This window comes from Typha latifolia, chromosome 5 (assembly GCF_019914945.1).
Source record: "Typha latifolia isolate L0001 chromosome 5, TyphaL0001v2, whole genome shotgun sequence".
In the NCBI taxonomy this organism is placed as follows: Eukaryota; Viridiplantae; Streptophyta; class Magnoliopsida; order Poales; family Typhaceae; genus Typha; species Typha latifolia.
Window position 1 is genome coordinate 8,399,030 of NC_133090.1, and position 24,578 is coordinate 8,423,607.

The following is a 24,578-nucleotide window of genomic DNA, read 5'->3' on the forward strand; positions in this document are numbered from 1 at the left end:
AGCCGCTGGCTGGCAAGCAGCGGCCGATGCCTTCCCCGTCGACTCGGGTCCACACTTCCCTCCCCTCCTTCTTCTCTTCTCTTCTCTCTTCTTCTTCTTCTTTTCTTTCTTTCTTTCTTCTTCTTTTCTTTCTTTCTTCTTCGTTTTTCTTCCTCTTCTTCTTCTTCTTCCTTAGCTGTTCCCCTTTTTGCAACAATGTTGGGCTTGGCCCAGCACTGTGACAAGGGATTGCTCCCTTTTAATTTGGTTACATTAATTATATGATTTAGTTTCTAAAATTTAGGTAAATCAGTTTATCTAGATGATAGATTATTTTGATAATTTACACTCACTAGTATAAGTATTAGCTAAGTATTTTTAGTATAATAATTTATTAATTATAGTTATAAATACTTGCATATGATTATATATAGTTTAGCCACTGTTTATTAGATTAATACATGTAATTATATTGATAATAATCTTATATTTTATATAGTTAGTTTTATTAAAAATAATTAAATTATATAAGTTTCTATTAATGTTTATGTATGCTTATACATGCATATATTTAATATATTTAAATATACAATGTGTTTCTATCACCTTATTATTATTATATATTATTTTCTATGCAATAAAATACTGAGCTTAGATAATTATTTTTATATTTATGGATAATGATTATTATATGTATGATTAGTAACTAGTTAAGTGAAAGTAGTTATTGCCAAATAATTGAATTATAGTTAGTTATTTTATGTACATATATTTTAATTATATTATTGTATATCTAAATTTATGCTTAAAGAGATTAATTATTATATGCCTAATATATAATTAGAATAAGGTTATCATAATTATATATATATATATATAATGTATATCAAGTTATTTAATAAAATCAAATAATTTATTATATTTTACACCAATGAATTCTAAATGGGATAAACGGGTAACATCATATTACTTAAATATTTTTAGACCCCGCCTTATATGAGACCCCGTGGACCTTGACGATGAGTTGATGTTTGACAGACGGAAATGAGAGATGCATGGTTCATGTCTTCTTATCAGATTGTGAGTAGTCTTATCCCCTAAACGCCTTTATCAAATTAGGATATATTATATATTATGTATATGCATGTTTTGGCCTCCAGCATGATTATATGACTTTATCTAGACATGATTTCAGTCAAGCATATTTTATCATGCATTTGATTAGGCTGATCTGGGATATTACTACATTAATGATATATAGAGATGATTGGAGATGATTCTACTGTTATGATTGTATACCGAGATGATCTCTAGCATGAGTGTGCATGTGATAGACTACCGGGAATATGTATGTGTTAGATACATAGTTGGAGACTACATTGCATCATTTTTTTTTCTTGATTCCTGTTTCTCCTAAATTCTTATTATGCATTGATTTGCTATCGTAATAGATATATGCATATGATTTGGCATTTAGAAGGAAAGCATGAAATGTGATTGATAGGATAGTTGATAGAAAGCGTGAGGATACCCGAGTGGGCACGAGGGTTAGGGCATGCCTAGAGATGATTGATCGCTCGACATAGTCGCGATCCTGTTGGTTTTACGTCCGAGGTTGTTAGTCTGTGTGCACAACAAACATTCAAACACATGTCGTTTGCCAGGACATATGTGGCGAGTTATCCTCAGGGCATATGTTGATACCCTTGTGGGTGACGGGGTATGGTTATATTTGAGATACTCTTGCGGGTGGTGGAGTATGCTCTAAGCCATTGGACATGATGTTGAGATCGGATATGTAGTACGTGATAGCGACTTGAGATGTCCCGAGAAAATATTTTAGATTGATGAGGTGAGCTATAGGTGCGAGACGGTATAGATGATGGTTTGTATAAAAATTGAGTTGTATCGTTGTTTGTTATATTTGTACTTTATTATATCAGACGATGATTTGTATAGTAAATGTCAGATTATAGTGTACTTGTGTATTAGTTGTTTAGTTGTATCTTGATAGTTTGTTGTGGCCTGTGTGGATTTCGCTAGATTAGGTAGTGATCTAGTGTATATTATTGTGGACTTAGATATTCATATGTTGTTAGTTTATTTGGTTGATAGTATGATTTATTTGGTGTTAGATTATGTGAGCATGGATATGTTAGTAGTTAGTATTTAATGATGTCATGATTGTATGTGCACAGGAGTGTATCTGTGCATGACGGGCTCCGCCCGACCTATCGCGTGCACCGCGCGTGCCGTGTGGGCGCGTGGGCGGGGGGGGGGTATTACAATTCAAGTGTTATCAGAGCTTAGGTTTAAGGATGATCTGGCAAACCATCAAGTATAGTTGTTGTCGGTTTATTTCAGGATTACGCTAGTAGTCGATCTCGATGAGTTTAATATTAATTGGTTGAGATAGAGATCTAGGTTAGGTTGTGATGTTGAGATTATTAAGTTTTGATACTTTGACGATATTGATAGAAATAAATTGTGATATTGGTATATTGAGAATTTATTTGAGCGACTAATGAATAAGAATAAATATTAGTAAATCATGCATTGATGTTATTGATGTCGAGGTGTTATGGTCTGTGGAGCATAATATTGGAGGTGTCGACATGGTCATATGATGTGATAAAGTGTAGAAATTCCTAAATATATGGAGATATTTAGTTATGTAGAAGAATTATTATTAGTAGATTTGAGATTATTCTAAACAGATATAGCATATTTTTGAATTTTTTTATCTTTTTATGATACACTTAAGATTAGAAGATTGATGTAAAAAGATATATATGCAGAGAGACTATTCTGATTTTTATAAAAATTATAATTATTAATTATGGATGGATGAGTAAGACATATGATAATTTTGTATAGTGGAAAAGATATTAGGTGATGTGATATAGATGATTGTAGATTGTATATAGAAAAGAATTTTTGGATGACTAGTATGATAAATTATGTTTGCAAGATACTTGTGTTAGTAGGTATAAAATTTTGATTGTACCAACAAGATGGATGATTTAATAGGGATATGTTTGTCCAATAATATTACTAGAGGATTAACGTCTCATTTAAATCTCTAAGTTGATGATTACCAAATAGGGTAATGAGCATAGGAAATATGACATGGATATAATTATTGGATTGTGAGTGATGTTAGTAGTTGAGACTTAATGTATGTAATTCTGGATGACACGATAGTCAGTTTAGTTATTTCTGGATGACACACTAGTAGGTTTAGTTTACTTGCTACTAAGTATGTGAATATGATTAGATGGAAAGAATGATAATGAAAGGAATTATATAGGGTAATGATAGTTACTAAATTGATGGTCTCATGACATATATGACAGTGAAAGTATATTTTGATTATTAGTTAATTTTGAACATTGATTTAAAGGATAAGAATATTATAACAAGATGATCGTGTATTTTGGGTGATGAATTTTAATTACAAATATGCAGACTTATTTTATTATGATTATTAGGTGATATTAATAATATTATAGAAGGACTCTGATGATGCTATAAGATTAAATGGTGCAGTATATGTAGTGGACTTTGTATAGAGGACATGATAAAATATCAAGTTAAGACTCTTGAAGAAATATGATGTTTAAGTGAGTTAATTAGAAATGACATATGTTCGTTTTTAATCATAGATGTTAAATTAAGGTATTATGTGCTTTGATATGTTAGTTGTTTTGATGATACTAATTGGAGAGATAATTTGATTGAGTTATTCATAGAGCCTATAGATATGATTATTTATTATGACTGATAGATGATTTGGAAGTTGAACTACTTGCTTCATAGGATGGTAATGAAAGGAATATAGAGGGCTACGATACTTTATATATAGTGTATCGATGGATGTTTATTATACTGCTAGATGATAAACAGATAATGATGCGTAGGAAAGTGATCATATTAGCATTTAGTTAACCGTTGGCTTTTATGTTTGATTATTACTAGAGGTTATTGAGCGAGCCTTTTAGAATTATGAGATTGATCTTAATAACTGTAAAGACTTACAGGTTTGAATTTGAGTCTTAAAATAAAGATATTTGATTGAGAGATAATGATTTCATAATTGGTCCATTATAGTTTGTAAAAATTTGATCTTTTAATGAATTGCAAAGTTAAGGTTGTTAGTTGATCTAAAGTAAAAAGGAAAAATACTAATAAGGTTGTCATTTATATTTTTGGATGTCTTCTGATCTATATGAATCAGTTAGTGTTAGTTATTTTATTGGCAAATCATAATATCATGACCAAATTGGAAGATTAATCTTAGTAACTTTAGTTCATGTACAATAATTTTTGTGGATTTGTCTAAGTTATGTTTATGTATTCTTAAAGATCACATATGATGGATTAGTAAATAGTTGTGTGGCAATGAATTGAATATTATATTTGTTGATATATTAAAGAGATTATTGGATTACTTAGTAGAACTCAGTAGATAGTATTTGGATCTAAATATCGTTATCATTAAGTGATATTTTGGTGGATATACTAGTAGTGATAGTAATTAAATAGATAATTATCAAATTGGAATTACATGAATCGAGGAATAAATAGTTTGGATACAGAAAATGATTAATAGAAAGATCATTATAAATTTTATCATGTATGTTCCTTGAGGTAGATTGAATTTAACCATTTAAGTATTACAGTTTAAGAAGGAAGATAATGTAGGGAATCAAAAGGTTGTATAAATGCTATTTGAGGAGTGTATTATGAATACAAATGATATGGATAGGTGTGATTTCTTATATGGATAGGTGTGATTCCTTATATTGATTTGTTTGGTAATTGGCATAATGGTTTAAGCATCTGCGCAATATATTTTTAAATAAGATAGTTTGTACTATTGCCTAAATTTTATGAAGATATCGGTTGATGGTAAGTATGTTTAGGTTAGTGACATAATTTGTCTAGAAAGAGAAATATGAGTTAAATATTTTGGATGTTCTTAAAATAACTTGTATTTATCATTCTACTTGGTATTAGTGATAGTATTGAGGGATAATCATTGAGTATGTTTGGGATTGAAGTATATATTCACTAGATTGGAGATAATTTACTTAAATAGGTTGTATCGTATTATCATAGGTGATTATGGCATTACGATGTTGTATTGTTGTAGTTAGCAGGAAAAGTGATAAATTGGGACAGCTTGATGTATTTTGGAGTAGAATATGATTCACTTAATAGATGGCAATACTTTTAATATTGTAGAATGAAGATACGCTTCCTTGCAGACCAATGGTATTATTGATATTTATAGACATGGTATGATTCCCTAACTGATTTAGATCTAGAAATTTTAATTTTGTAAGGGAGTTACTTGTGGTGGTATAAGTTGTAGATTTAAAAAAGTGAGATTGCACAGTTGTCCATTTAATTAGAAGGTAGTAGAACTAGATATGTGGATTTTCTTACAATACCAGTGTGATTTAAATTTCGGGGTCAAAATTTTTATAAGCGGGAAAGGAAAATGTAGCAACCCAACCTTAAAAAAAAGGACTTTTTCATGACACAACGTGGTTGGCCACAATGTGGCCGGCCTTGTGCCATGCTGCTGGCGCGGGCTGGGAGTGTTGCACTCCCAGTCGCTAGCCCGGCCTGGTTGGCTGGGCCAGCTAGCTCCGGTGGGCCCGCCAGCACCGCAGCCGCAGTGCCGATGTCCCAACCGCCTCTCTCTCCCCCTTTATATTTCTCTCTCTATCTCTCTCTCACTCTCCTCTCTCTCTCTCAAACTCTCTTTCTCTCTCTCTTCCACTGTTACCGCCGTCCTTGGAAACCACCACTGCCACCTTCACAAGTGTCGGTGAGCTCCTTTCTCCCTCTCTCTCTCTCTCTCTCTCTCTCTCTCTCTCTCACTCACACCCGAGCTTGGGCTTGTCGAAGCCAAGCCGCCGGCTGACTAGCAGCAGCCAGTGCCCTCCCCGCCAGCTCGAGTCCGCACTTCCCTCCCCTCCTTCTTCTCTTCTCTTCTTATATGCAGCAGTGCTGGGCTCGGCCATAGTTGCACGGACTGCTTCCTGCAATAAATTCAGATCTGAAGGAATTGTTTTGTAGCCGATCTTTTGGTATAAGAACATATCAATCTAGTATTAGAGCTTATCAAATTGGTATCAAAGCTTACTATTGGTATTAGAACTTATCAAATTGGTATCAGAGCAGGCGAACCTTAGACCTCAATAAGGAGACCTATAGAGAGCATACAGACAAGAGAAGACTCAATTCATGATGACCTAACTGTGAGGCCGATTTCTTTGAAGCGACCACGGCAGGACTGAGTCAACCAACGTCCATGGGTGTGATTATGGGCTTGGTGGATGAACTTAGGGGCATGTTCCAATATTGCTGCATAGAGCTAACACAATTCAAAAGGATCACATTGATTTTAAGGAATATGTCATGAACCGATTAAGTTCGTCATCTCCTTGACGACGATCGGAGCCTCAAGAAGGACCAGCGGTGGGACCTCATCGAACCGATACCCCACAGGTCTAGGTGCATCATGTGAGTGTCAATGATCCCCTCTTACCTATGCCTACACATCATCCCCTACCTCCGTTACAAAACCCAAGACCGGCGGTGGTGGAACCCAAGAGGCATGCAGCACCGACCGATGCGCTTCATCGATGAGGAGGATTGGCACTTTGAGGATGAGGTTGATCCCTTTGGAGATGGTAATGGACGTGCTCGGGGATTTAGAGAAGGTGATCAACATGCACAAAGGTTTAGAACTGAACCAAGGATCTTTTGCGAACCCAACAATGCTATTCAAGGGAGAACCGCATGCTTGGACTTTCCAAAATTCCAAGACAGTGATCCAACAGATTGGGTGTTTCAAGTTGAACAATATTTTGATTGTCTAGGTATAGTGGACGATGCAAAGGTCCATATAGCAAGCTTTCACCTCCAAGGAACGACATTGCATTAGTATAGATTAGTTATTCGTGGTGGAGGATTTACTGGATGAGCTGATTTTTGTAGGAGGATTACACGCAGATTTGGGACAACAGTATTAAGCAAGATGGTTCAGAGGACAATCGTATTGGAGTACCAAGCTAAGTTTGAAAGAGTTAGTAGTCGTTGCGAGCCACCTTGGCCCGAACCGACATTGATGAGCACATTTATTTTAGGGCTGCGGGATGAGATACAGGTGGATGTTCGTGCTCTTTGTCTTACTATCTTGAGGAGGCCTTTTAGAAGGCCATGAGGATGAAGCAAAAGCACAAGGCTCTAAAGATGGCAGCGAAAACTAATTGGGGCAACCGAGATGGGCAGTTTGCACCTAATAGGCCGGCTAGAAATTTTACGGGTTCAAAAACAGCGGCTGCGAGTACTAGACCACGACCACCTTTGAGGCCTTCTTCCAATGTTAGAGGAGGCACAAGACCCCCCGTTGGAGCTCTCACACCTGCCTAGGTGAAGGAACGAAGAGCGAAGGGCCTTTGCTTTCGATGTGATGAGCGTTTCACCCCCGGTCATCGGTGTTCCAAACCGATCGGGAGTGTGATGCTAATCGTGGGTTGAGTCTTCTCTTATCGGTGTGCTCTCCATTGGTCTCCTTGTTGACGTCATCTTCCTTATTTTAACCATTAATGGAGGTCTGAAGTTCACCTGGCTCTGATACCAAATTGATGGGTTATGGTACCAAAAGATAGGCTATGGAACGATTCCTTAATGATCTTGATTTATTATAGAAATCAGTTCGCACAACCATGGGAAAATATTCATTAAATATTCTCTTGTAGTTAGAAAATTACAAAACGAAGAGGATTAGATCTGTAACTCCCTCATATAGAATTTTTGTATATTTTCACCAAGTTGTTGATCGGTCAAGCATTTGAGTCATTCAAGCCTTTACATATTTACGCCCTTCATAGATTCGAACTTCAACTGGGATGAAAACATAAAATAACGTGGGTGATAGTGATGGTGATGGGTGGAGTGGATGTTAGGGTTAAAGATGATAATGGAGATGAAGGTGGATGGTGGATGTGGTTAAGAGATATAGACGAAGGGGAAGAAGTGGTCGAGATCCCAAAAAAGAGAGAGAACTCGACAGACGAGGGAGATTAGAAGTTAAGAGAGACCTTGCTAACGGTAGAGGTGGTAGATTGGTGAAGAGGGAGGTGGGAGAGAGAATAGAGAGAAGATAGGAAGCAACAAATCAATAATCTAATAGCATAATAAATTTGGCTGCCATTCACACCTTTATAGAGGCTAGCCAACAAGCCTTGATAACAATAACTAACCCTAATCTTAGTGCATTCCCATCGATCACATTCGAATGAACCCGATCGCATTCGAACGCACAAAAGATGTTCTTTGTATGTGTGAACTCAATGCAGGCGTTCGAACGTGCCCGACCGCGTTCGAACGCACTTTTCTTGTCCTCTGTATTTGCGAACCTGATGCAGGAATTTGCCAACTTGCCTTCGCTGCCATTTTTACAGCCTTGTGCTTTTGCTCCGTCCTCACAGCGTTCTTAGTGGCCTCCTCAAAAGTGGTAGGACGGAGAGCATGAACATCTGCCTAGATCTCCTCCTGTAGCCATAATATAAAGGTGCTCATCAATGTCGGTTTGGGCCAAGATGGCTCGCACCGGCTACTAGTTCAAATTCTTCTTGGTACTCCGACACGGTTATCCTCTAAACCATTTTGCTTAATGTGCTAGCAAATTCTACATATACCACAGTCCTAAATCTGCGTGTAATCCTCCTATAAAACTCTACCCAACCAATAAATCCTCCACCTCGAATGGCCGATCGGTACCAATGCAACGCTGTTCCTTAGATGTAAAAGCTTGCCCCGTCACCTTTGGGTCCTCCGCTATCCCTTGACAATTAAAATACTGCTCCACTTGAAACAACCAATTGATACGATCTCCCCTTAGGCTAAGACTCGATCTATCCTGATTTTCAGATTTGGACAAGATCTGACACAGAACTTTGGAAATAGATCCCAAAAGATATAGCCGTCGGATCGATGTAAAATTTTGATATCTTGTTTCTCTGGAAAAGAGCCTTCCAACAAATCTAGTTTTAGAGAAATCGGATGGTGGGATCTCGTGGTATCATCTAAGAAGTAGACAATCATCAGAGAGTCCATCTAAGGATCCGTGGATGGAGGCACAAGATCCTAGATGAAGATGGATGGTGGTGGACCGGCGTTAATGGGGTGGCACCGGTGAGTAAGTGGAGATGGAAGGATTATAGATAATGGAAGGGGTTAGGGCAAGGTGATAGATAGATTGGAAGAAAAAGGAGAAGTGGGCGCTAAGGAACTAGGGTGAGTGGCCAGTCGAGGCAGGTTAGCAGCGGTGACGCTGGGGAACAAGAGAACGAGAGAGAAGAAGATGAAGGAGACTATGGCAAAACTCAATTCATTCAACAATTATTCCATGGTTGCCATCCACACCTTTAGAGGCTAATCAAACAATTCAAAATTGGCAATTATTAACCCTAAAATAGTATATTTTTACCAACCGCGTTCGAATGCGCATTTTGCGTTCTCTATATGTGCGAACGTGATGTAGGCATTCAAAAGCGCGTTCGAACGCATATTTTGCACTCTTTGTATTTATGAACCTAATATAAGCATTCGCAAGCACATTTGAACGCACTCCACCCGCGTTCGAACGCAACATATAGAAAACTTATTTTTCTATGAATAAAACACTAAAACAAGAATAAAAGACACCCCTAAAGTGTATCCATGCTCGAGACTACATCGGTGAAGCCCGAATCGTATCACCAATCCATTGGATCCCCGCCTTGGAATTTTAGAAAGTTAAAGTCTGTGATTCTCCCATGGATAGCATTGTCGAGCTCGTGAAATATCCTGGGTTCAGGTCTGAACCGCTGTGGTTGTTACTCTCCTTCTCGGAATCCTTAAACACATCCCACACCATCTCCAAAGGGATCGACATTTTTGTGATAAAGCCTTACTGAATGAGGCTATGGGACGTCCTCCTTGCATTAGTACTATAACGTCCCCGCCCGGCATAGGCACGTGTACGCCCACATGCCCACACAGCGTCACGCACAGATACTCATGTGCACATATAATCATGACATCATCAAATAAAACCTGCTAACCTATCCATGATCACATAATTCATCACGAAATAAATTATACTAATAACTAAATAAACCTGTTAATATAAAAATATCCAAGTCCGCAGTAATATACACTAGACCACTATATAATCGGGCAGAACTCACATAGGCCACAACAAACCATCAAGATACAACTAAAACAACTAATACAAAAGTACACTATGATTCGATCTGTATTATACAAATCATCGTCTAATATAAAAGAGTACAAATACTAAATACTCATACAACTCAATTTCTATATAAACTATCATCTATACCATCTCGCATCTATAGCTCACCTCATCATCACTCTAAAATATCTTCTCAAGATATCTCAAGTCGCTATCACGTACCACATATCTGAGTGGGTTAGAAAAGAAATAAAGAGAGAGTCATGAGCAAAATGCTCAGTAAATAGACCTTACCTCGAATTAGTGATGCCAAACAAAGAGTAAATCTTGTACTAGATAATATGAATCAGAAATAGCATCATGTCATGAATGAATATATGAATGTATCCTCAATAATACATAGATAAAAAGTAGATAACATGTCATAACTAATAAATTGTATAATCCTCGATAATAAATAAACAAATCTCCATGTTATACTATCATCATAACTCTCTCTCAAATATAACACATGATGCATACCGACCATGACGATGTTATGATATCAAATGCAACCATATATGATGTATATATTGACTACTCGATAATCAGGTAATCAAATGTTAATGAAATTATATGCATTTCTCAACATTTTAATCATCATTGTCAGCTCTATATGTCATCATCATACTAGACCACTGTTCATAGTCAACATTCGGTACCCGGTCTCAACATCATGCCCGAAGGCTCAGAGCATACTCTGCTATCTACAAGGAGTATCTCAATTATAACCATACCCTGCCATCCACAAGGGTATCAACATCCATCCAGACCGGGCACCCCTTCTAGCTGATAGAAATCTCGTGAGGATAACTCGCCACATATGCCCTAGTACAATGCATAAGAGGAATTTAGGTGGACTAGGAATCAAGAGAAATAATAATATAATATAGTAAACACATGCATACTCATGCTAATCTATTACATGCATTCTTATGCTACAGATCAACTGGAATATAACATTATAATAGCATAATTATCTCTCATCATCTCTATATATCATCAATGTGCTCATATCCCAGATCAACCTAATCAGATGCATGATAAATTATGCTCAATTAAAATATGCTAAAATATGCATGTACATAATATATAATATAACATAATTTGAGAAAGGCGTTTAGGAAATAAGACTACCCACTTTGATCCGAAGACGCAAACCATGTATCCCTTACATCCGCCAACCAACCGAGTGACACTCAATGCTATCAAGGTCCATGGGGTCTCAAATAAGAGGTTCGGGATCTGAAAATGTTTAAGTAACATAAAGTTAGTTGTTTATCCCATTATAATCCATTCGAGTAAAATATGATGACTTATTAGATTTTAGAATTTCTACTTATTTTTATAACTAGCAAGATTTTTAATTATAAATAAAAAATATAAATATAGATAAAAACCTAATTATAATTAAATTATATCTTGATTAATTATGGACTATGTAGTCATTACTTTATAAAATAATAAGTAAATACATAAGCCGATTATTTTATTTGTTACAAAATAATAATGTATAATAAATTATTAGAATTATTTAAAATGTATCTCATAAAAATATTAGTATATAAATTTGATAATTATAATTTACAAATCTATATATTAATCTAATAGAGATATAAATAAATAAATATGAGTATTACCTATATTTATACATAATTAATAATTGACTATACAAATTATAATTAATACTAATCATATTGAAAAATATATATTATTATTAAAATAATTAATGTCTGAATCTATTTATATTAATTAAGAAGAAAAACCTAAATAAATAACGTCAATAAAATAAATAAATAACTAATTAATTAATTAATTAAAACATTGCCATTAGCAACATTTTCCTCTAGCTTAGGTGTTTTATTTGTCAATTTCAGACAAAAAGGAGTGTGGTCTTTGTGATGACTTTTGGTGTTTTTAGTGTGATGAATTTTGGTGTGTAATAACTCTGTTTTATGCTTGACATTGTGTGCTAAATGTTTATTAATATGTTTATGGATGCTTAAGAATGATTATATACAACATGCTAGTTTTCAATGTTAACTATCTAGTTCATGTTGTATTGCTATTATTCAGTTTTTGTCCAAGTTTCACCCTTATTCTATTATTATCAAATCTTCCACATTTATGTGCATTTGGTATAGTAGTTTTAGTGTTTTTAGAGTTTTCTACTATCAAAGCATGTGCCTTTGTCTAATAATATGTTTATATCCGTAGAACGAATATACTTAATGGAGTTTTTGGTGTTGTCACAAAATTGTCAAAGTAGGAGTTTGTTAGAACTTGTAATTGGTTAGTTTGTGACAAAACAAAACCCTATAAGTTGTAACTAGTTAGATTTTATTTTAAAGACCAAAAGCATAGATTGGATCAAAAAGAAGCTCTCTGAAAAAAACCCCTAGACACACGTATGCATCTAAATCCTAGGCAATGATATCAAGCAGAGATGAACGCCAAGATTTTAACGTGGAAAAACCAAAACGGAAAAAAACCACGGATCCAAACTCGGATCAAAACCAATCACTAGAATAGTAGCATTTACAAATCTTTGAGTAACCTTTTTAGCGTGACGCATAACCCTAGCCATTTCCTACACAACTCGGTTCTTTCTTTCCACAATCCCGTTCTGTTGTGGAGTTATAGGAGCTGAAAATTCATGTTGAATACCAAGAGAATCGCAAAATATGGAAAAAATTTCATTTTTAAATTCTCTACCATGATCAGAACGAATCCTAACTAGAGTAGTAGATTTTTTATTCTGCAATTTTAAACATAATGATTTAAAAACTTTAAAGGTTTCAGACTTCTCACGTAAAAAGGCAACCTAGGTATATTTGGAGTAATCATCGACCATTAAGAATATATTGCGCTTACCTCTAAGACTTTCTGTTTTTGTTGGACCCATTAAGTCCATGTGAACTAATTGTAGCACACGGTCAGTGGTAGCTGCATTTACCTTCTTATGTGAGATTCTAATTTGTTTTTCAATTTGACACAAACCGCACACTCTTTTTGACATTTCTTTCATCTTAGGTATTCCTCTTACCACTTCTTGTTTGGACAGATTAAATAATTTCTTGTGATTCACATGTCTAAGACGTTGATGCCAAAGATCTGCAATGTCAAAAGAGACACTGTTACATTTCAGTTTATATGAAGTTCCAACAACATAGCAATTATCAGATATTCTAGATCCATAACATATAACATTACCATCATGATCTAGAATAGTACAATTATTTTTGGAGAATTTTACCTCATAATCTTCATCACAAAATTGACTGATGCTAAGTAGATTTGCTTTCAAACCCTTAACATAAATAACATTTTTAAGAATAAGAACCCCTCAAGAATTTACCTTTTCTTTACCTATTACTTTGGATGAATTTCCATCTCCGAATGTCACAACTCCCCCTTCATGTTCTTCGAGATTAGAAAATAAGGACTTGTCACTCGACATATGTCTTGAACAGCCACTGTCTAAATACCACAAATTAGAATTTAAATCTTTCAAGGTTGTATGCACAACATAACATTTCAAATTACTTTTCTTGACCCATATGGCCTTTGTTTTCATCCTATAAATAAAAGCACTTCTAGGTTTTTACAAAAATTTACAATGAGGTCGAATATGCCCTAGAATGTCGCAATGAAAGCATATCGGAACAAACCCTTTTCTACTCACTTTTTGTTGAGGAGTGTGACTAAAGTTTACCTTTGGCGCCGCTAAAGAGTTACTAGATTGTTGATTAAACTTCAGTTTAGAGACATTTATCCACGATTGCTTTGAAAATACGGTTGATGACCTCAAGTTATCTTCATTTTGTATACCTGCAGAAACAAAGACAGTTTTATTATTATTTGAATTACTAGAGTATCCAATACCATACGTATCTTTTCCAGAAATCGGAGCTTTTAAAATTTCGTATAGTTTGTTCTTCCCTTTAAGAAATATCACTTCTTTCTGCAATTGCTCTAGTTCAACTTCATTAGTCTTCATCTTATTTTTCGCATTGCCAAGTTATTATAAAAGGTTTTTGACACGTTCAAGTTCCAATTTTTACTTTTCCTCAAATTGATTTCTTTCTGATTTGATTACCTTGAGTCGTTAAAGTAGTCTAAGATTACTTTTCTTGAGTTAAACGACTCCAGATACAAGTCATTATATGCCTTTTGTATTTCAGATTCATCTTCCTTAGCTGGTAATATATCATGATCATCTGTACTATTAGTATCAACTATAGAGTCAGTATTAAGAAGAGACGAGGCAAAAGCTACAAAGTTTTTTTCATCTTTCTCAGAATCATCATCAGATCCATCTGAGTCATCCCAAGTGACTTTCATAGCTTTACCCTTCCTTTTAAGACGATTAGGGCATTCTTGTGCAATGTGTCCAAAACCAGAACATTCAAAACATCGAACTTTTTTCTCAGAATTCTTATTTTTTGTTTGACATTGTTGTTGCTTACCCCTGTATTCGAACTCATAGTATTCTTCTTTTTCACAAAGGATTTGTTTTTCTCAAATTTTTCAACATTCAACTTGTTTGGCTTTCAAAATAATTTATTAAACTTTTTGACAAACATAGCCAACATCTCAACATCTAAATCACCTTCATCATCAGGCTCCTCTATATTTTGTTCAACTGTGGATAGGGCCATCCTTTTGGACTTCCTCGGTTTTGAAAGGCTGGACTCAAATGTTTGTAGATTCCCTACCAATTGTTCAACTTTAATTGAATCGATGTCCTTACTTTCCTCAATAGCTGTAACTTTCGCCTGAAACCTTTATGGAAGAGACCTAAGGATCTTACGAACAATTTTGTTTTCAAGAATTTTCTCTCCTAGGTTGAAACTTGAGTTGACTATATCACTCATCTTTGCATAGAACTCATCAAATGTCTCATTCTCCTCCATACGTAGAGTTTCAAAACTAGTAGTCAACCTCTGAATTCTAAGACCATCCAAGCTTCTTTTACTATCTCATAAGTGGAAATTCTTCTAAATTCTTCCGAGGAAACATAACTAAAAATTGCATTTATTGCCTTGCTATTCCATCCAACTTTTTCATAATCTGTCCTATCCCATGACTCTATCAATTTTTCAGCAAGTTTATCATCCACCATGTACATTGGTGGACTCCAACCGTTCACTACGGCAAACCATACTCGCTCGTCTATAGACTTCAATTAAGCTCTCATCCTAGCTTTTCAATATCCATAATTAGATCCATCTAGAATAAGAGGTCTAATAGACGATGGTCCATCTCTATAAAAATCCATGCCTAGATCTCTCTCTACAAGTGAGAGAACCTGCTCTGATACCAATTGAAAAAACCCCTAGATGCACATATGTATCTAAATCCTAGGCAATGATATTATTCGTTCGATTAAGTAAAAGTTCGAAGAAATATTAAAAACGAAAGCAGAAATCAATGCCAAGATTTTAACATGGAAAAACCCAAACGGGAAAAAACCACGGATCCAAACTCGGATCAAAACCAATCACTAAAATAGTAGCAGTTACAAGACTGACTCACAAAATAACCCATCGATCCAAACGACTTTATTCCTCTCAGTCTTGTGGTACGATCCTTCCTCGGCTATAGGCTCTGATACCAGCTTGATACGAACCCTCTTTTGGTGCTATGGCTCTGATACCAGATTGTTACGATCTTGCACGGAACTTTAAGATAAGATCCCGAAATATCCCGCCGTTGGATCACTGTGAAATTTTGATATGTTGTAGGCCCGGAAAAGCGCTTTCCAACGGATCTAGTTTCAGGCGAATCGGAGTTGGGGATCTCGAGATATCGTTCGTTTAGTAGACGAACATCAGGATACTCTGTTTTTGGATTCCGTGGATGAAGGCACGAAATCCTGGGTAATGGTGGATTGTGGAGGGCCGGTGTTGATGGGGTGGCACCGGTGTAAAAGTGATGGTGGAAGGGTTATGGATGATGGAAAGGTTAGGGATAGCGATGGATAAATTGGAAGAAGGGGGAGAAGAGGGCCACTCCTAAGGGACTAGGGTGATTGGCCTATCGAGGGAGATTAGAAGCGGCGTCGCCGGGGAGATTGAGGGAACGGGAGCGAAGAAGATGAAGGAGGCAAGGCAAACTCAATTCTCAATATTCAATTCCTAATTTTGGTTGCCCTACACATACTTTTATAGGCTAACCAACAACTCAATCTTATCCTAAAACACAATCTTATCCTAAAACTCAATCTTATCCTAAAACACAATCTTATCCTAAAACTCAATCTTATCCTAAAACTCAATCTTATCCTAAGGTAAATCCAAACTCGAGACGACGTCGGTGAAGTCCGAATCGTATCATCTTGCTCGCTAGAACCCACGATTCACTGCTTCTCGTGATTCATGTCCAACCTCAATAGCCCTCGAGATTGATCTTTCATCTAGATAGCCCTTAAAACGAAAGATTAAGCTTTTTAGAGTAGGAAAATATTGTTAGTTGAAGAACTGATGTAGCCTCAAGAAGTCTCCTTCAAAATTACTTCTTCAACCACCCTAGAGTTAGGGCATCACAATACTTATATAAGATCTCTAAGATAGAGCCAAATCCAAGTCTTATACAAACTCATCAAAGTCCAAAAATTACAAACTTCATTAGTGCGTTCGAACGCGGCCCGAGTGCGTTCGAACGGCCTGACTTGATCTCAGGTGCGTTCAAACGGACCCAAGTGTGTTTGAACGCAATAGCTTGAATTTTATAGGTTGCGTTCGAACACGTTTGTTAACGCTGGTCTTTGTCTATGTGAATGCATGTACCCGTGTTCTAACGCGCTTGTGAACGCAGCTCTCGGTCTGTGTAAATGCATGTACCCGCGTTCGAACACGCTTGTGAACGCAGCTCTCGGTCTGTGTGAACACATGTACCCGCGTTCGAACGCGCTTGTGAACGCAGCTCTCGGTCTATGTGAACGCGTAAGCCCGCATTCGAACGCGCTTGTGAATGCTACTCTCTGTCTGTGTGAATGCATGAGAACGCACTCTGAACGCAATGTGAACTCATAAACTTTTCTCCAATAATCTTGCAATTCTTCAAAACAGATATTTTCTAGACTGAAAAAACCCCTAGACACACGTATGTATCTAAACACTTGGCAATGATCTTGCTCGTTCGCTTAAGTAAAAGTCGGAAGAAATATTGAAAACAAAAGCAGAGATGAACACCAAGATTTTAACGTGGAAAAACCCAAGCGGGAAAAAACCACGGATCCAAACTCGGATCAAAACCAATCACTAGAATAGTAGCAGTTACAAGACTAACTCACAAAACAACCCGTCGATCCAAACAAATTTGTTCCTCTCAGTCTTGCTCGCTAGAACCCACGATTCTCTGCTTCTCGTGATTGAAGTCCAACCTCAGTAGCCCTTGAGATTGATCTTTCGTCTAGATAGCCCTTAAGACGAAAGCTTAAGATTTGTAGATGAGAAGAGCCTTATTAGTTGAAGAACCGATGTAGCCTCAAGAAGTCTCCTTCAATAATGCTTCTTCAACCACCCTCAAGATAGGGCATCACAATCCTTATATATGATCTCCAAGATATAGCCAAATCCAAGTCTTATCCGTACTCACGAAAGTACAAGATAGAGCCAAATCTAAATCTTATCCGTACTCACGAAAGTATAAGATAGAGCTAAATCCTAATCTTATCCATACTCATGAAAGTACAAGATAGAGCTAAATCCTAATCTTATCCGTACTCACGAAAGTATAAGATAGAGCCAAATCCAAATCTTATCCGTACTCACGAAAGTCCAAGATTTTCAAACTTCGTTGGTGCATTCGAACGCAGCCCAGGTGCGTTCGGCATGACTTGATCTCATCAACTTTGCTCCAATAATTTTGCAATTCTTCAAACCAGATATTTTCTAGACTTGTGTAAAACTCATATACATGTAAAAAATACACTTAGAATATTTTGTACACAATTGCCAATAAAGAAAACCTAACATAGACTTGTATAAAAGCTCATATACATGTATAAATACACTTAGAATATTTTGTACACAATTGCCAATAATAAAAATCTAACACTCTTCAATTTGAATAGTTTGTTCGAAAGGATTCTTCGAGCGAAGTTTTCTTGGAATGCTGTTTAGTTTGAACGTGATATGCACAACTTGATAAAACGTATCTGCTGAGAACAAGTGGCTATCCAATGTGGGAAAGACGTTCAAACAAAATTTATTCAGAAAGCCCACTATGTCCAACATGGGATAAGCATTCAAATGAGATTTTATATAAAGCTTCACTATGTCCAACGTGGGATAGACGTTCCAATAAGATTTTCCAAATAGTTGACTGTATCCAATATAGGTAAGGCATTCCAACGAATGGCTAAAGAGATCAAACGTTGGAAACCCGTTCGAATGAGTTTTTGTAATGTACTGTGGAACTTCACCTTGTTTGAACACTCTAGATTTGGTTTGCACTATTTTGTTAAGTTTGCTTTCATTATTCCAAATTAGGTAATTTTAGAGGCTATATTTTTAACGATATAAAAGGGAAACTTAAAATGTGAGGAGCACCTCTAAAGGTTACATCGAGCTACACTTAAGAGAAGAGAGAGATGCTTTGGGAGATGCTAGATGCTTGATGATACTGGAGTCATCTCGTGCTCATTTAGTCCAAGATTGAAGAAGATACTTGAGATTGCCTCTAGGGTCTTCGAGGCTGAGCTACAACCTTTAGGGTCAACAAGGTTAGGGACCAAGCATAAGAGGTGGTGTATTGAGGGGAGTCAAGCAAAACACTATCATAATGATTGCGGGTAATAGCAATCGATTTGTAAGTATTTTTGTAACCACTAAATCCATAGTACTTGGTTTTATCTCATAGAAGAGGTATGTGGTTCTTTTCACCATAGGATGAAAATGGTTTTTCCATGTCAAATTTGAGTTGCTTGTGAGTGTTTCATTCCAATCTTTTAATTCATAAACGGTTCCATTAGTAGTGTTCTTCATCTAGTAAGTGTCCAGTTTTTTCAATATAAGCTATTAAAGTAGTCGGATCAGATAAATTAGAGTTCGGTCTTCCAAACGTACTTGTCTAATAAAAAATGAATATTGGTATGGTTAAAACGGTACATTATGGGTGGATGTACATAGAAAGAATTGCCAATATAAGTTTTCAAATTCCTCATCAAAACACAAGCATGTAGACAGTGAATAGGTGGACAAACAATTATTAGAGTGAGAATAGGTTGTAAGATTGTAAGTCTTATGGCAGAGTTCCATAAAATTAATATGAAATTTCTTAGAAAACGGAAAGAAATAACGCCATAAGATCCCACTAATTTATAGAAGACTATAAACGACGTTGTTGCGGTGGGAAAGAGTAGTACCAAATGGCAACAATAACGACGATGGAAAGAGGAAGCAAGGATAACATCGAAAGGCGACAACGAAAGGAGGAGGAGGCGGCAGAAGAAGGAAGTAACAATGATAGGGAGGGGTGGTGACGACGAAAGGAGGAGACAATGACTATGGAAGAAGGCAACAAGAGAGTACACAAGGCAATGAGAAGGCTCCCTGAGATTTGGGAACGATAAAGACATGTAGATTTTTTGTTTGGGTTGATATTCTCACTTAATTTTTATTAAAATACACTGCCTTTTTTTTGGTTAAAGAATGTATATTTCAACATCTTAAAATAATATTTATATCAAATAGAGGAGTGGTTAAAGAATGTATATTTCAACATCTTAAAATAATATTTATATGAAATAGAGGAGAGGATCACGGAACAAGATTTTTTTGTGAGTATATGAGTTTGATGGGTTGATATTCCCACCCAATTGTTTTTGTAAAAATGCATTCTCTCTTACATAAAGGGTGTATACTTAAATAGCATAAAAGGGTATGTATATCAAATACAATAGAGGAATAGGAAATGAGATATTTAGTAGGCATGACCTCATTTAATTTTAGTGGGTTAATATATTCACGTAATGTTTATAAACCTACACTCATTCTGCTACCTAAAGTTTCTATTTAAATAAATTAAATGAGTATATATATCAAAGTTAAGAGAATAATAGAAATAGTCAATGAGGATTTCAAGTGCTGTTTTAGTTTTGGTGGGTTAGTATTCTCACCAATTTTTATAAATTTATATTTCTTCTTTTGACTAAATGATGTATAATTAAATAAATTAAAAGAATATATATATCAAATATAATTACTGTTACATAAGAAAAAATAGTGGCATTTATAAATCATCACTAAAAATATATAATTGCTACTATATAAAACCAAATAGTAGCATGTACAAATCATCACTAAAAATATTAAAATTATTACTATTACAAATGTAATAGCAACATTTCTTTATACGTCAATATTATATTTACTTATAAAGACTATTGTATCTAAATATAGTAGTAGATAAAAAAATGGCTACAAACTTAAAATTTGTTGTTAAATATAATAATTATTGCAGAGATACAACGCAAAAAAATTTGGAGGAGCAATAGAATTCCTAAATCGATTAGGTTTAAGGGATATAAAAGGTTGAAGTCCAAATTGAACTCAAAGTAAAAGTCAAATCAAGAAAATTAAAGTGGCATCCGGACGAGATAAATAGCACCTGGACGGCATGCGCAGGATAGACATACAAGCGAATAAAGAACTTTTTAAGGGTATATCTACAAGAAACCTAATTTCAAAACACCAAATATGTTATAAACTAAATATTTTCAAAATTTTAGGAAAATACCATTATGATATAGAAATGAATAATTAAATATTAAAGATAATTTTGTAATTTTGTAAAAATAGTTGACCCGACCAATTTGCCATAAATTAGCCGAGTTGCATAGGTCACTAGTTTAACCACCAGGTTAATCCGTTTTTACCTAGTTGATTGCTTATCCAACCTGATAACAAAACCAAACTGGTTTGGTGGTCAGTTCATCGGTTCACTAGTACAATCACCTAGTTCGGTCTGGATCCAATAATTTTGGCTTTTAGAATATAGAGGTGAAAACTTGGAGGGCTTTATACTCACTACCTTTTAGTAGAAATATTTTTAGGTTAGCCGTTATGATTCGGATTTTGTGAAGGAGTTGGCTTGGATTACTTTTAGTTCTTTTATTTATCTTATTATTATAAACTCAATATTTATTTTAGGGCTTATTGTGGCGTTTGATAATTTGGAATTCTTTTCGTTTATATTATTTCTGAAAATATTGTGCTTTCCTCTAATATATTGTATAGTAATATTAACTAATAAGTAACCTAAAGACTAAGTGGAATTTATCCAAGAGAAATTTGAGAGATCTCTAAATAGTTTAGAGGGTTTATGTGTTCAAAAAAGAAAATCACAGGTCGCGTTATTTAATAGTTTAGAGGGTCAAAGTTCGAATTTTTTTTTTTTTTTGTGAAGCAAAAGAAGTTACGACGTAAAAGTTTTCGTTATGCTGTTGTTGTACACAGCTGCGCGTACAGCATGGAAGATATTATATATGTCTTGCTTTTGCAAGTACATATAACGACAGTGATATTATGTATCTCTTTGTTGTTTAATATCTGAAAATAACCGCGTTTTGCTTAATTTGCTAATTCTTTTAAGAACTATGTGGCAACGTTTTCTAATCATATATGACCTGGTGGCTGGTGCTACTTCATATAGCTAGCTTGGTGACGTAGGTGTGGACCGAGTGGATGTAAATCTAACTAAAAGAGGGAGTTTCTTGGGAATGGATTAGAAGGAATTAAACGGGATTGAAATTTTAGCATATTTAATATTTCATTGCAAGCATCTTTACGTATAAATTGCTGCCCAGCTACATAGAAGACCGGGCTATATATTGGCTGACAGAATGCATATCGCAAATTAAATATTGATCAAGTCTATCCTCCAAGCACTATATAAACGCACCTTATCCTAACGAGTTCAATATCGCCAAAAAAGAAATAATCCTTCTACTCTTAATACAGTTGGAGCATCGATCATGGCTTCTTGGCTCTATTTCTTTTCTCTTTTCCTTGTTATTTGCACGTTATTTGCAGGTCCAGTAGTCTCCGATGGCAGCTATGACGAAGCCATGAAAGCGAGGCATGAGCAATGGATGGCTCAATATAAGCGAGTCTACACCAATGCGGAGGAGAAGCAACGTCGTTTCCGGGTGTTTCAGAGCAATGTTGAATACATAGAGTCCTCAAATAATAAACCTGGACAGAGCTACAATCTGACTGTAAACCAGTTTGCGGACTTAACCAATGAGGAATTCATGGTCACTCATGGCGGACTAAAGGTCACAAACGCTTCCAGGCAACCGACGTCGTTTATGTACGCAAACTTTTCTGCACCACCTAGGGTAGATTGGAGGCTCAGAGGTGCAGTGACTGAAGTTAAGAACCAAGGATCATGTGGTAAGGCAATCTGCCGAACAATTTCTTTTCTTTTATTTTTATTCCCCCAGTTCTTCAGAGCTAACAAACTGATTTATATATAAATTTGGTTTACCCTCCAATATGTACTGCTGGTTTCTTATGAGCTGATCCTTACACATTACAAATTCTCTGTTCTTTTCTTGTTTCAGAAATGTTCCTCAATTCATCTTTTTCTTCCTGTTTATTTGAGAAATATCATTCATTATTATTCTTTTCCTTCAACGTGCACTAGTTACTCGGTGCATTTCCTCCTCTTAGTTAAAAACTATACAGTAGTCTCAGATATATCTGTTATAATATATATAACGTTTTAACTTTGTTGACCTTCTTGTAAATTAAATCATGCATGCCATAGAAGAAAGTTTATTGGTTAACTAGTATTTGAGTCTATATCTCGTGCTATTGCTAAATGTTGCTTTTCTATAAAATACATATAGGATCTTGTTGGGCATTTTCTGCAGTAGCAGCAATTGAAGGAATATTTAAAATCAGGAGAGGAAATCTAATCTCTTTGTCAGAGCAAGAACTAGTGGATTGCGACTTCTTTGATTCTGGATGTAATGGTGGCTTAATGGACAATGCATTCGACTTCGTCATACTAAACAGAGGTATCGATTCTGAATCAAACTATCCATATCAAGGATATCAAAGCAATTGCAACGTGAGGAACCTATTGCTGAATCACGTAGCGACCATTAGACGCTATCAAAAGGTGCCTCGCAATAGTGAACCGGCACTCATGAGAGCTGTTGCAAGACAACCTGTGTCAGTTGGAATAGATGCTGGTGGTTATGATTTCCAATTCTATCATTCTGGTGTCTTCAGAGGTAGTTGTGGGACTAGTCTAAATCATGGAGTTACAGTTGTTGGTTATGGGATAGATAGCAAACGAACAAAGTATTGGATAGTGAAGAACTCATGGGGCAAAGGATGGGGCGACAACGGTTATATTTTGATGCAAAAGGACATAGCTGCACCTGAAGGGTTGTGTGGAATTGCAATGCTGGCCTCATATCCCACATTGTGAGAAGAAAATGTGTACCAAATACTTGATCCCCATATGTGGTGTGCGAGTTCAATTGTTGTGATCTTCATGAGTGAAAGTGTGAAAAATAAATTATGTGAGGGTGAGAGTTCTGTAAAATATTATATATGTCAATAATGGTTCTGGAATAGCTTTGCAAGCACTATAATATCGAATGAATAAAGCAATTATGATTTGTTTGTTTCATTGGTTGAAATAGATATAACATTTACGGATATACTAGGCTAGATCAAGAATCATACGATGCCCATAAAATGTTTATTGCATCCTTCTATATTTAGCGAAATTATTTTTAATAGCAGTTATATATAATAATTTCTCTAATACATATAACTGATTTAGATTGCACAACATATTTCAAAGTGTTTTGTGTTCATGAATTTATCATGACATAAAATTACACTAAAAACATAAAATAATAGAAATCACCCTTAAATGACTTAAGTAAATCAATTACATGAAATTCGATTAGGCCAAAAGCATATATCAATCAAATTCGACCAAAACATCCATCCAGAATACTTGATATACATCAATAAAATCTAATAGTAAGGGTCTAAATGTAAAGTCATGAAAACATGCCCCTCTAATCCATAGCTAGAGATTAATGATTTTCAAAAAGCTCCCCCTAGCCCGTGACCTGATGAGATCACTCAAGGACATCATCTTTAAAGGCTGTAGTGAGATCATTTTTTCACAAATTAGCAGATTTTATGAAAATTCTGCTATTGCGTTCGAATGACCAAAATTTATATACTTTAATAAAAATTAAATGAAAATATCAATCCAAACAAAAAATCTGCATGCCTCTAACGTTCCCAAATCTCAG

General features: G+C 35.5%; 1 protein-coding gene across 1 annotated transcript; it reads left to right on the forward strand.

Moving 5' to 3' along the window:
* Positions 1-19,673: 19,673 nt before the first annotated feature.
* Positions 19,674-23,776, forward strand: LOC140788525 (senescence-specific cysteine protease SAG39-like). The gene is made up of 3 exons (XM_073137791.1): positions 19,674-19,743; positions 22,321-22,683; positions 23,142-23,776. Exons 1-3 carry the CDS (start codon positions 19,674-19,676, stop codon positions 23,729-23,731), a joined length of 1,023 nt encoding a protein of 340 aa, XP_072993892.1. The 3' UTR covers positions 23,732-23,776.
* Positions 23,777-24,578: the final 802 nt, after the last annotated feature.

Excerpts from the sequence above, each read along its gene's own strand:
- LOC140788525 (XM_073137791.1), top strand. The coding sequence starts at position 19,674 with ATGGAAAGAGGAAGCAAGGATAACATCGAAAGGCGACAACGAAAGGAG. Across the intron at positions 19,744-22,320 it reads GGAGGCGGCAGAAGAAGGAA|GTCCAGTAGTCTCCGATGGC; the intron begins GTAACAATGATA and ends CGTTATTTGCAG. Across the intron at positions 22,684-23,141 it reads TAAGAACCAAGGATCATGTG|GATCTTGTTGGGCATTTTCT; the intron begins GTAAGGCAATCT and ends AAATACATATAG.